The sequence below is a fragment of the Cyprinus carpio genome, chromosome B13 (genome assembly GCF_018340385.1).
Source record: "Cyprinus carpio isolate SPL01 chromosome B13, ASM1834038v1, whole genome shotgun sequence".
In the NCBI taxonomy this organism is placed as follows: domain Eukaryota; kingdom Metazoa; phylum Chordata; class Actinopteri; order Cypriniformes; family Cyprinidae; genus Cyprinus; species Cyprinus carpio.
Window position 1 is genome coordinate 16,332,289 of NC_056609.1, and position 14,007 is coordinate 16,346,295.

At 36.5% G+C, this 14,007-nt stretch overlaps 1 protein-coding gene across 4 annotated transcripts in view; it reads right to left on the reverse strand.

The window, feature by feature from the left end:
• The window catches only part of LOC109086127 (phosphatase and actin regulator 2-like), a 34,403-nt gene continuing 20,396 nt past the window's right edge, over positions 1–14,007 (reverse strand). For 3 of the 4 annotated variants that reach the window (XM_042736886.1, XM_042736888.1, XM_042736887.1), the window contains 12 exons: positions 12,501–12,668; positions 12,118–12,192; positions 11,234–11,374; positions 9,309–9,533; positions 7,934–8,393; positions 6,517–6,689; positions 4,999–5,155; positions 4,697–4,752; positions 3,742–3,803; positions 2,482–2,619; positions 1,383–1,459; positions 1–742 (listed from right to left, as the gene is read on the reverse strand). In XM_042736886.1, coding sequence (XP_042592820.1) covers positions 727–742; positions 1,383–1,459; positions 2,482–2,619; positions 3,742–3,803; positions 4,697–4,752; positions 4,999–5,155; positions 6,517–6,689; positions 7,934–8,393; positions 9,309–9,533; positions 11,234–11,374; positions 12,118–12,192; positions 12,501–12,668 — 1,748 coding nt within the window. In that variant the 3' untranslated portion in view covers positions 1–726. The remainder of the gene's footprint in view (positions 743–1,382; positions 1,460–2,481; positions 2,620–3,741; positions 3,804–4,696; positions 4,753–4,998; positions 5,156–6,516; positions 6,690–7,933; positions 8,394–9,308; positions 9,534–11,233; positions 11,375–12,117; positions 12,193–12,500; positions 12,669–14,007) is intronic. The other variant, XM_042736890.1, reaches the window with a different exon arrangement.

The following is a 14,007-nucleotide window of genomic DNA, read 5'->3' on the forward strand; positions in this document are numbered from 1 at the left end:
GGGGGGGGGGGGGGCAACACTGTCAAGGCACAACATAAATCTGATTACATTCTATTATATTGAGGACGTATTGATCTTGATACAGACGAATAATGGCAGTAATAAATCTGGACATCATGATGCCCAAATAAACCTCAATATCCATGTGATATACACTGGACCAGATACATGAGTCTTATAAAATGTTTGTTTTTTTCCACATGCATGGATATTCATAGATATTACTGGACTCTGCACGAATACTGCTAGAAATATGTAATATATACAAAACAAAACACACAAAAAAATCCTCCGAGCTGCATGCAGCAACAATGCGAGCCACTGATGAGTCACTGCACGCGCTTCAATGTTTTCACACTGCTGTGCTTAACCTTGAGAGAATACCAGGGACACTTTAAATTAAAAGAGTGCAAGTCTTGTCCTTAGTGTGTGCAAAAACATTACAGATATGAAAAAAACATGTCAGAACCATTGCATTGCTTTATCTTGTTTGAAGGTCCCCTCTCTTTCCGTTTCGGTTCGCAATGGCATCCCAATCCTATCTTTAGCCACGCTGAAGCCCTCTAGTGGCTGAAAGCAAGAACCGAAGTGCAGCCGGTGCCAGGGAAGAGCCGGCTGCCACAGGGAGCCAGTCTGTTAGCCTCCCGGCAGGAAGCATGGCGAAGAGACAGGAAGAGAGAGCCTCGAGTTAGCGGCTGTCCAGAACCCCCACAACCAGGCACCGCCTCAGGGCCGATGAAACCTGCCACAAAACAGAGAGAGCAGACGCTAGTTTAGCAGTGATGCCAGCAGCCGGGACGCAGAACAGATCTGAGCAATATTTAGAGGAAACGAGGCAGTGGAAAGAGCAGCTGATGGCATCTTTTTTTTTATCACTGGCAAGTCTATTAACACGCCAGTTGACAGATAAAGAACAGTGCCAGATACATACTGACAGATATCTAACACATAAGAGATGCAAAGTAATTGCACTTTGTCTATGCATTTACAGCAGTTTGACCCATTCAAGGAGACCTGCAGAACGACTGATGATAGACACGAGACAATCAGCCAATCACAGTGCTGTGGAGGCACCACCTCCCATCATGTGACTTTTCGCTGTATTTCAGGATTACTCCCCTCATGCTCACAACATACTTTAGGACCTCAAGAATATTTACTGTGGGAACGGGCAATTTCTACCTCGACAGACTGATGAAGTCGTATTGAAAAATGAACTGCAGTGGACTGTAGGTCAGTGAAAGGCTAATGTTCAGTTATTATGGAAATAAAACATTATACTAGCTGAAGACCTTCTGTAATGTCTATTCAGTGCTTTACTCGTATCCCACAAAGGCTTAAATTCATCCTCCATTGATCCGGCTGCTAGCACACAAACGTACCTGGTAAACTGTTTGCTTTCTTCATGGACTTCCATTTCTTTGCTTTTAAATTCATTAAGCTCTTTACGTATAGCAGCCTGTGACAATAAACAAGAAAGGTCATTAGTGGCATCGACAACAGAGTTTGTAAAATTTAACGCTTTTAGAACAAGCACAAAATGAAAAATATTTTTAATAATACACTACCATTTAAAAGTTTACGATCAGTAAGACTTTTAATGTTTCTTAAAGAAATGTCTTATGCTCACCAAAGCTACATTAAAAATATTGTGAAATATTACTACAATTTAAAATAAGTTTTCTGTTTGAATACATTTTAAAATGTAATTTATTCCTGTGATGGCAAAGCTAAATTTTCAGCAGCCATTATTCCAGTCTTTACTGTCACACGATCCTATTAGAAATCATTCTAATATGCCGATTTGGTGCTTATGAAACATTTCTTATTATTATCAATGTTGAATGTTTTGAGGAAAGTATGATACTATTTTTTGCAGTGTTCTTTATTGAATATTAAGTTCAAAAGTGCAGCATTTATTTGAAATGTATTTGTTCATAATTATAGTACGTTAATATAATGTTTTATGTTCATTAAAACAGCACTCTTCATTTTCATGAACTAAAGTATTTGAACTGTTGTTAATTACCATATTTTAATGCACAAGTCACATGCCCAGTAGGTGGCATCTGTGACCATACAAAAGTAATAAAATGTAAAATAAGTTATAAGTTATTCATCACACTATCCAGATTTACTCTTCTCCAAATTGTACAAGAGAGACATTTACAGAGTTTTCATTTTTGTTTAGACTGAACTATGCCTATTTTGGGAGAACCATTAAAGCATTTGTGCAGTGAAATATCTAAAATTATCAAGGAGATCTTTTAATTTAAATAAGCAATTTGAATTAGTTTATGATTCCCATTGTCTTTAAAAACAGAATTAAAATATATATTCCAAAAATAAAATATACACACACACACTTCCAACAGTTGGCATGGTGTATGTGCATGTGTGGCATTTGTGAGATGCATCTTCAGAGTTCTCTATAGCACAGCAGGCACAATGTAAAGCAACAGTAAGAGAAGACTGCCTTACTTTGTCTGCAGGGGTTAACCTGGTCCAGGGCTTGTCAGCACGGCGATCATAGTCTTTTGCTTCTGTGACCTCCACATATTCATTGAAGCGCAAAATTCTACGGGCCACCAGCTCTGCAACTGTGGGCCGGACGCTGAGCTATAAACACAGAGCAATTCCTCAAGTCACCTTTTAATGTGCGTGCAGTCACCTTTAATAGGAGTCAAACATGTTCCTTCTAGCCTAAGTCATAGCGTATGTAAGTGAAACAATGAATGTTAAACACAATTTCTTCTTTGATAATGAAGCAGGTTGGATGTGACCGACTTTACAAGTGAAACTATTTAGAGATGGTTTTTATACCTGCAGTCATTTGTCTGAAAAACATTGTCCATTATTGCAGTTTCAGCTAGAACAGGTCAGTTTTGAGAAAATCTCGGTAAATGACTATTGAACCATTTTAAAGATCTGGTCTATCTGCCCAATTACATCCTCTGCCCTTATTCTCTCTATAATATAGGACATTAGCAACAAACTAAATTAGAAGGCCATCATTAAAACAGTCAGACTTCCAGCCACCGCTTTTACAACATTTCAGGAATATAAAACTCTTTACATTCCCCACTACACCTCACCCATTGTAATTAGGAGTTAGCGAGTCGGTTGCAGACAAAACCAAATTAACTCTTTAATCTAATTTCACAATAGCAGAGGAACATCATACAATATTAAATTTAAGTAGAACCACATCACCAAAATGTCAATTAGTATCTATTAAAGTTACATATTGAGTGAGCTACTAGTCTCTTCGCACACATTTTACATTTTATTTTACTTCCTTGTAAGGCCAGCAGATGGCGCAATGCCCCACAATCCACTATTTTCCACTAGATGATGTCACAGCGATGATTTTGATTCATGATGATTCATAACTTCTTGCAGCTGTTATGCTAAAGTAACAGGTTATGAGTTATTTGAAATTGGAGCACTAAATTAAACTTACACCTGTAATGTTTTAATATCTGACATTTCTAATTTCTATGGAAGCCCATTTTTGCCACATAAGAAAAGAAATCATGCATCACGCAAAAGTCAAAATTATGAGATACTTAGTCCATTATGACAGGAAATTTTTGTCCATTATTTTAGAATTATGTCTTCCTATTTTAAGTGATGTCATAATTGTGCTATTTTTTCTTATGTTATTCTTTTTGTCCTATTTTTGACAGATTCAACAAATGATGATAATCTGACTGTCTAGCAGACTGCAGATGGTTGTACCTTTCGGGATAGCCTTCTTTTAATCTCCTGCTTGGCCTCTTGTTCTTCTTCCTCATTTTTCTCTAAAGGGATACAAGAAAGATGTTGGTTATAAATGTTCAGTTTTTATACTATCCAATGACCATATTTGCTCTGAAATTCAAACACATCATTTGACACTTATTGTAAAACTGCGAATAAAACTAACCAAGGTCACTCGAGACTAACTGACATTGATCTGACAATACAGATTTTTAGTCTTTCTTGTAAGACAGCGATCATAGTACAGTGAAAGTCAGCGGAACATAACATTAAGTGACAGTCGAGAATCAAAGCCTGGTCAGTGATGAGTTGAAAACTTAATTGTGTAAAATTGGGACTGTGAGAATCGCATGAAGACTCCTCTATCCTACACTGACCTCTTGATTTAAATGGTCCTGCTGTTGACGTTATGCAACAGTTATGTACCTACTATTATTTTTCTATTTATAAGACAACCTAAAAATTCAAATTGACACTACACCTCTTCTGATGTCTTCACTTGTCTATATTTTATTTAATAATATACCTCAGTTCAGGAAACTATAATAATTACTTGTTTATATATCATAACTCTAAATTTGGGACATATTTTCTGTGAAGATCGATTATATCTCAGGTAAGCAGCGAGCTTTAGGCAACTCTTTGTTGAATTGCTTACACCTTCCTATTTGTCAGCATATAGCTTACAGCTTGTTAGAGCAGAGCTCCTTCATCACATTCCTAGGCTTCATCAGTTATATCACATAAAACCAAGGCAACAGAAAAAGCAGAACGCCACAGGAACTGAGACACACAGCGATGCCTGTGACTCAGTGAACATCTCTTCAACATCAGAGGCAGCAATAAGCAAGAACAAACATTAAAGCCCTGGGCATCCAAAACAAAGCAAATGTCTACAGACTATGTAAATGAGATTGTGACAGAGGAGACATACGTTTCAGAATATTTCTCTGTTCAAGCTCTTCTGTGGTGGGCCTTTGGCTCAGCCGTCTATGGGAGGAGAAAACAAGAATCAGTCTGGGGAAACCACAAAGACTATTAATGAATATATAGACTATGTTTTGTCATGGAAAAAACAGGCCCAATTTATACTTCTCAAAAAAACTCAAGATTACCAGAAACAAAAATTCAGTCAGGTGTATCCAAACTTTTGACTGACAGTATATTGATTATTATAAATTGACAATGTTAGTGTCCAAAACATATTAGCAATACAGAACAGCAAGTTTAATGTACCTCACTAGTTTACAGCCAATCTGCTGCCATAGCTCCTGTCGCTCCGTCTCTGAAGTCCGTGGGAGAATGTTCTTCTCTTCTAGCTCCTTCTTGCTGGGCCTGTTACCAAGTTTCATGGCAAGTGTGTCCCTGCGGCGAATTTTGTTGGCAAGTGAGCCTACAAACAGAAAAATTAACACGAAACTATGCATGATATATTTGAACCATATTGGTAATTAGCCAGTATTAGAGCCATTTTTAATGTATCATTACAGGTTGATGGATATATATTTGTATATAATGGCTGAGTTTGAGATATTAAATTGTGATTGATTGCTGATGATAGCAAATGTAATCTAAATGTAAAAATTACACTCACTTAAAGGAATTGTTCATCCAAAAAATGAAAATTTTGTCATGATTTACTCACCCTCATGCCTTTCTAACCCTGTATAAGTTTCTTTCTGTTGTTGAACACAAAAGAATACATTTTCAAGAGTTCTGAAGAACCAAAGTTGTTGGTCCCCTTTGACTTTCATAGTAGGGATGAAATACTATGGAAGTCAGTGAGGACCCTTAACTCTTTTATTACCAGCATTCTTTAAATTACCATCATGTTCAACAAAGAAACTAATACAGGTTTGGAAAGACAAGAGGTTGAGTAAATGATTAATTGTTTTGTTTTGGATGAAATGTTCAGTTTTGGATGAGCTATCCCTTTATATGCATAAATCTCCTTAAAGTATATTTTTCAAGTTTTTTGAGTTCTATACTTTTTTATATTGTAAATTATAATGTTGTGATGCCTTATTCACTTGCAGCATTTTAATTGTAAGGTTTTGTGTGTGTGTGTGTGTGTGTGTGTGTGTGTGTGTGTGTGTGTGTGTGTGTGTGTGTGTGTTTTATTTTTCAGTTATTAAGACAAAATGGTAAATAATTTCAATATCTCCCATTCATTAGTTATAAGCCATGATATGAAAATTATTATTGGCTTATCTGCACTGGACAGTACATTAGTACCAGTGCAACCCTAGAAAAAACAAACATAAAAACGTATTTGCATTCTGACACCAGTGAAGCATCTTCAGATTGCAGTGGAAAGAACAGAAAACAAGAAACAGGCGTCAGTCTTTGCAGGAATGTATTGTGCATATTGCACTGGCAGCAGAGACTGCATAGTAACCGGCATGTCAGAAAGCAATGCTGACTAGACACAGCATGTTTTTCCAGTTTGACAAACTCAAGGCTTGTTGCTTCGAAGAATTTTGGCAAAGCTGTGATCCTAGAGAAAATTCTAAAATGCAGATACCAAGAATGAAACCTCTTGGAAAAATACCAATCTTTACTGTTGTGTAGTTTATACATAAACGTTAGGCTGAAGACACACCTTTACTAGAATACTCTAAATTCATCTGCAGAAAAGCTGCATACTTAAGGCCTTTCAGTTACAAAATTGAGCTCAGGTGTCTTAAGTGACAGAACGTACAAAGAAAAAAGGGGTTTGGATCTAAAAACACAAACCAGACTTTGAACACATACTAGAGGTATACTCATCATCCTCATCCTCCTCTTCATCATCCTTGTAGAGTATAGGTCCATCTGAATCTGAGTCGTTGGCCTGGTTTTCTCGAATGGAGTCAGGAATGATAGTCACTTCTGGACTTTCCACATTGACGGTTTGTTGTCTCTCTCCCTCATCAGTCCCAACAATCCTACAAAAGGCAAAGCAAAATATTATTTAAGTCTAGCTGAAACATTCATTGGGATGAGCAGATATCATAATCAGTTTACATAATCAAATAAGGAAAAGAGGTGAACTTATTCAAGACATTAAATGGATCATTCATCATTCATTTTCCTGGAGGTCTATTTAGAATTTGAGGAAAGTTTTTTCTGTGCCAAAAGTCATAATTTAGTTTTTCATGACCATTTTCTACCCTCTCTGTGACTCTTTGAGATAAATGCTTTGTTTTTAGCTGCGGTGCCTTTAAGAAACAGCCCATTCATATGTGAGGTGAGCAACAGAGTTGCAGCACTTCAGTATTCAGCACTCATTTTTTTTTTTTTAACTACACACTATAAGTAGCACAAGTTTGACAAATTGTCCTACATACACCCTGATTCATCATCATGTAAGCCCTTCAGTGTAGTTGTTTTGCTGTAATGCTGTAGGTCTAGCTAAAAAGTTGATTATATACATAATCATGTGATAATGTACTAGACAATTCACTATATTTTAACACTAGCCAAAAGTAGCCACATTTCCTGTCACGCAAGTTACAAGATCTATTTGATGTCTCATCAAATACGGATTACAAAACCTTTTTGGAAAACTATGAATAAACAGTACAACTAAAAAAGAACAATTCTTTACTTAGCAGAAAGAAATTACACTACTGGTCAAAAGTTCAGGGTCAGTATGGGTGTTTTTCAAAAGAAATTAATATTTTTATTCAGCAACGACATTAAATTGATCAAAAGCAACAGTAAATACTTTTACATTTTTATAAAAAAAAAAAATTGCATTTTAAATAAACGCTGTTCTTTTGAACTTTCTATTCATCAAAGAACACTGAAAAAAGTATCATGGGTTCTACAAAAGGCAAAGCAAACTTTTTTGATAATAGCAGCAAATCAGCATATCTGAATAATTTCTGAAGGATCATGTGTTCAGAAAAGAGTAATGTTTTAACTATTTTTGATCAAATAAATGTAGTCTTGACCCCATACTTTTGAACAGTAGTGCACATTGACATTTGATTGGAGGACGACACAGAGCATGACTCAACTGCAACAATAGTTTTACCTTTAGGGGAAATACAGATTAAGAGCACATGGCACACAGACATGAATGTGTTATATAATCTAAATCCACAGCACAACATTAGAGGAAATACAGAATTTACAAAGTGATACCAAACATTCACATGAAAAATGACAACACATGTAAACTGACCTCTGTGTCTGTTCTGCCACTGCCCTCTCTTTCTCCGTTTCACTCTCTGTGCTCACAGGCTGCCCTAAAGTGTCTGAAGAAAGTCCATTTGAAGATCCAGCGAAGGACGTTTCCTCTGTGGTTTGGTTAACATAGGGTTGTTTTTTGTCCTTCTTTGCAGACGACTCCGAGAGATGACTGGCACCCTTCCCATTCTGAGAGGTCTCCTCAGCTTTCTCAATATTGGAGGTCACTTCTTTTTTCTTTTTGTCCTTCTTAGAAGAGCTTTCCGTGCTCTCAGATGAGGGTTTGGAAGGGGGCCGTGGTGACCTGGAAGGTTCGGTTTTCTTGGCAGACTTGGGTTGCGCTTCTAAGCTGTTATTCTTTGGGGTCTTGGAGCTGGTCAATGAAGAAGATTGTCCTGAGGCCTGAGAGGAACTTTTGGATGTGCCTGCAGTTTTTTTAGGGTTCGAAGGTTTAGCTGTGAAGAAATTGAAGGAAATTAGATTTCTCAAATGATGAGTTTAAGGACACATCAACAACAATGATGGCATTTTAAATGGTTTTTCAATGACTAAAACCTGGATACTTAGAAATAATTACAGAACTAAAAGATAAAAAGATAATATGGTGTATTTTTACATGCAGGTTCACCACTAAAAACAAACTTCCTATGTGAAGGTCACTGCTGACCAAAGATAAGAGTTTAGTTTAACATTCATAAGAGCCAGGAAGTACAAAACACTGTAAAACTATAAAGCACAATAATATGCTTTCAAAAAGTTCATTTAAATAAGTAAATAAATAAATGTTTTATCAGTTAAAAGAGGAAGCTTTCAAGCCACCAATGATGAGATGCACCAGAGACACACAATGGATAGGTAAAAGGACAAAGGAATAGCACAATGTGGAACAATAAGGCCGTTTATAGACTATTACATGAGTGTGGTGGTGTACATGCACAAAGTCCCAGTTACATGCAAAATGCAACACATTTATTGTACCATTGTATTCAGACAAAGCCAAACATCAATAAAAGATTATAATGTGTTTAACCAATGAGACAGCAGACAAGTAATGCACAATAACAACACAAGAAAGCCATACTGGGTCACAGATGAGTCAGGATGTCACTTTGCACAGAGCTGGATACCAACCCCAAGATAGTTAAACCATATAACTTCAAAAAAGAAAATGCTGTCTAGCAAAACTATGCATTTCCCCTTTTCAAATAATGCATATAGATTCCTTTCTAAATATTCCTCAATAGATCAAGTTGGTTCCCAGTGATACCGGTCAGAGGGAAAGAGATGCAAACAGGACCCCTCCATGCAGAGCTTGTTCACCACGCATGCAAACACGATGCTTTATTCACATCACTGACGCGTGTACTTACCATTGCCACGAGCGGTAGTTCGTGTGGTTTGTTTGGGCGGAGGAGCGGAGACCTGCTTATTGGTGCTCTTGGTAACCTTTTTACCCCCTGCTTGGCCCACTTTCTTCACGCCTGTGCTTGTGGCCTCACCAGACGGTTTTTGGGGTGTGGCCTGATGTTTTTTGGTAGGGGTTTTTGGAGTGGCTGACTCAGTGGCCTGCGGGCTGCATTTGCTGTCATTCCTCTCTACAGGAGCACAGAGGAGCAGAGCACCCTAAACTGTTAATGACTAAGAAGACCCTCGTAACAAAGCTCTGATCGTGTCAGCACTGAAGTAGTAACACTAAACAGCCTACAGCATTGTTATGCATCATCATGACATAATTTTATTCAGTAAGGATGCATTAAATTGATCAAAAGTGACAGTGAAAACATTTATAATGCTGTTACACGAAGGTTTATTTCTCAAATAAATGCTGTTTTGAACTTTATTCATCAAAGAATTCTGAAAAACAACGGTTTCAACCAAATAAATATTAAGTAGCATCTGTTTTCAACATTGATAATAATAAGAGATATTTACTGAGCAGCAAATCAGCATATTAGAACAATTTCTGAATGTGACACTGAAGACTGAAGGAATGGATGCTGAAAATTCAGTTTTGACATTAAAGGAAAAATTACATTTTAAATTATAGTAAAATAGGAAATAGTAGTTTGTATTATATTTCACAATATTAGCATTACATTTTAAATATATAAATAATTTAAAAACAGAAAACTCTCTTTTTTTATAATAATACTTTTTGTACAAAATTACTGTTTTTACTGTATGCTTTATTAAATAAATGCAGCCTTGGTGAGAATTCTTTAAAATCCTTAAATTTAGAATGGTAATGTGTGTATATATAATTAGCAGTAATTTTATTGGTTTATTATTTATTAAACATTGGTCTTAAGTTGTTGGTACTGTTTTATAAAAGCATTTTTTAACAGGTATTTTTAGGGACGGCCGAAACACCTGAAGTGGTGTAATGCTTTAGTGAATCCTTTGCCAAAGGCCTCTCCAAGATTAGCCCCATGAAGAGTAAAATATACTCATTTGTGGGAGAAAAAGTGGTGGAAACAATTACAGAATTAAAGGGGCAGAGATAAAAAAAAAATACAGTTTTGACGTTGCCTTTGTGCATCTTATGACTGTGGCCACAACTTCTGCCCACAGCTCTGATTAAAAATAATACAAAAAAATCCAAAATGATGTCAGTCTAAACGACATAATGCCCATTACCTAAAAGGATGGTTTCAATACAAAGCATTTGAGGTTATTATTAAACATGGTTTTAATATAACTTCAACCAAATCTATTAGAGTGCATTAGATACTCAAGGGTATCTCACCACTGAGAACTGAGAAATTCAGACGATCAAGAGACCTTTATTAAAGACACATATGCTGAAAACAGCTCTTAGGAAATGTCCTTGCTCTACAAATAACTTCATTTCTACAGTTTATTAAAAACTTGACCACATCTTCTTTTCATTTCACTAAACACTGCTCAGACAAACACCACACACTATATTCTTAGCGCCAGTCTTTATCCATCCATTTGCTCTTACAGTACAAGCATTGATTTTACTCATGATTTTACTTGTTAAGCCACAATGATATGAAATGATATGGCTGGTGTGATGTGCAGAAATTGCTGAAAGAGCTATTTTAATATGGATCACTTTGCTCATGCAGTGAACAAACTTTTGTGAAGAAACTTAAAGACCACAACATGAGCATGTCGTAAAACCCATGAAAGCACCCTCCAGTTAGACTCAATGATTTAACTTAGTGGCTTGAGCTTAAAACATCACAAGATACAGGAGATTAGTAATACGGTTCAACTCGTGTTGAAGATTCAGCATCTTTATTTTGCGAGACTAAACAGAAAACAGTACCTTCAGGGTCCTCTGCCACTGCTGCCAAGTCTGGTTTCTCTTCAGGGACTAGTTCTGGTGTTTCAATGTCTACTTTGACCTTTTCAGTAACTCCACTGGGCACTGCATGACCATTCAAGGTCTCTGTGTTCAAAGGATCATCTAAAGATAGGCAAACATAACTCAGTCATCATGTAAACAAGACTAAATGCCTGCTATTCAGTAAAAAACACAATTTTGTTTGCATTAATATTCAAGTCATTCCTCAGATGTTCTTATAAAAAGCTCTGGTTTCCTCACGGAAGACTGAGAGCTCAACAGAAGCCCAAATATGACTAATAAAAGTATTACTGAAATTCTTTACTCCGAGCCTGAAGATTGGGAGGGATTCTGTTGTTCTTACAAAGCCAGTCAGTTTCAAAATGTTGGATATGAACAGTAAGTCCAGGAAGTGCTTAGCTTTTATTATATGGATAACATCAATCAAAGCCATTTAATGGAAAACATTCCTGGGTGGTAGAACAAATTATTTATCTCTACTGCTAAAGCACCCTATGCATATCAGTTGTTTATGTAGCGGTAACTGTGGCTACAGACATTGAGAAAAGTTCTAATGAGTCTGTCTTCTACTGTAGGTGGTGGTATCACGGTGGTTAAAGGTTTAAGATCGCATCCGATAACCCACCAGCACCACTTTATACATGAAGTACACAGAATATTCCTCCATAAAACCTCATTGAACCATGGGTTGCTGCAGGAATCCGTCCTTATAGTGTACTATAAACCAACAATAAATTAACTATTTTTTTTTCTAGAGTCTAGAGCTTTGTTTTAATATTACAGAAAATGGATTAATGGCCACTCATGCATGCTCAGTATCACATTCACTATATTTGAAATCTCACCTTGGTCTGGAATAAGGACACCTTTTCTTATGAGTTCTTCTCTAGTTTGCCTGGTGGATATTTTCCTCTCCAGAACTAAGATGATGAAGGAGACAGCACATATCAGGATATCATTATGTTTAGGCCACTTTATGGTTCACAGAGTTCAGTGAAAGTGCAGGCTGCTGCCAGCTGTAATATGTGTAATAAATTTTATGATTTATCCAACATAATCACCAACTGAATGTCATACTGGATGATGTAACTTTTATAAAATTGTGAGAGTGCATCATGAAATGCCAAGAGGGTGTCCCTGAAAGACTGCATTCTGAATATACATAGTGGGACGTGTTGTTCTAAGCATAAACATTAGAGCAAACTGCTATTAATAAATGGGGATATACCTTTTGAGAGGTCCTGGAACTTATCACTGGTTCTCTTCTTTCTCCATTTCCAAGGTTTAAAGATCTTGCCCAGAGAAGAGAGCTTCCCCTTTCCTTTCAGCTGAGGAGACTGCGAGCTTCCCACCACCACATCACAGTTGGCCAGAGAAGATTTTTCCAGTCCCTCCACTAAAAGTGAATCGCAGCAAGAACACAATTTTGAATGAGCTGAATAAAAAAAAAAAAAAAAACTGAGCTGACCCCTAAACAATGGAAAACTGCCAACAGGAAATACTTGTGTGAGTGAATGTTTCTGACCATAACAACAGACATTAGGGCACCCTGAAGCAACAAGAACAACTTATCTGTCTCTTTCCACAAACAGCATACAAAAACAGGCTTTAGAAGAGCCTTACCTTCAGAAAACATTGATTGCCAACCACAGGTCACTGATCAAACGTTTGGAGGAAGATATTTATTTTATTTAAATTAATAATTTTATTCAACTGTAAAGACCTAATGTTACACAATATTTATATTTCAAATAAAAATGCTGTTCTTTTGAACTTTCTATTCACCAAAGAATTAAAAATGACATTTTAAAATAGAAAAGAGCAGTTTTAATTGTATTTAACAATATTTTACTGTATTTCTATCACATAAATGCAGCTTTGGTCAGCATAAGAGACTGGTAGTGTAAGTGGACCGAAATGTACTGTACTGTACATGCATGTAGAAATATTGTATACAGTATATACGGCAACCCTGTTACCAAAGTTTTGAATGAATGGCTAACAGTGTTGAAATATATTTACAGTAAATGTAGCATGTTGGTTTGTAGTTACTGATAAACACACATTTTCCATAAACTGAAAAACACCATAAAATTATTTGATCTTTTTTTCTTACAACTACTAATATAGTTTATATAATATATTTAAAAAAATGGATTTGTGTTTCTAAATCTTTAAAAGAGGAAGGGAAGTCAAGAAAGTGTTTGTAGAAGGTGTCTGCTACAAGCTTATTCAAACGAGTCAACCGAGACCCTTAATCACAGAACCGATTGATTATTTTAGGTTAGATGCTCACTTAAGGTTTAGGGTTTGTGATTCAGCCAAGAACTGAACTCTCTTCCACCCCACCCCTACATCATTTCTTCTTAGCTTGCAAAAGAACAGATTCTGACAGAGTGGTGTGGCTTTTCCACATGGCCTACGCAAAGAGATATTAAACCCGTTCATCAAACATAATCCAACAGAACAGCAGACCTAAAGTCACAGGCCCACCTCGCCAGATGAAGTGTAAAATGATCACGAGAGCATTTCCACATGCCTAAACAACATCAAAGAACTGAGAACAATAAACAAAGAGTCAGGCTCCAAAGCGGTGACACCATTTATCATTTCAAGCAAATGCACACACACTTACATTGTTCTCTGCAGAATTGCAGTAAGGACCTGGGTCAGTGTGTGTATGGGTCATTGTTATAAGACCTAGCCTGATTAAGAAATCTGTAAAAATAACAGTC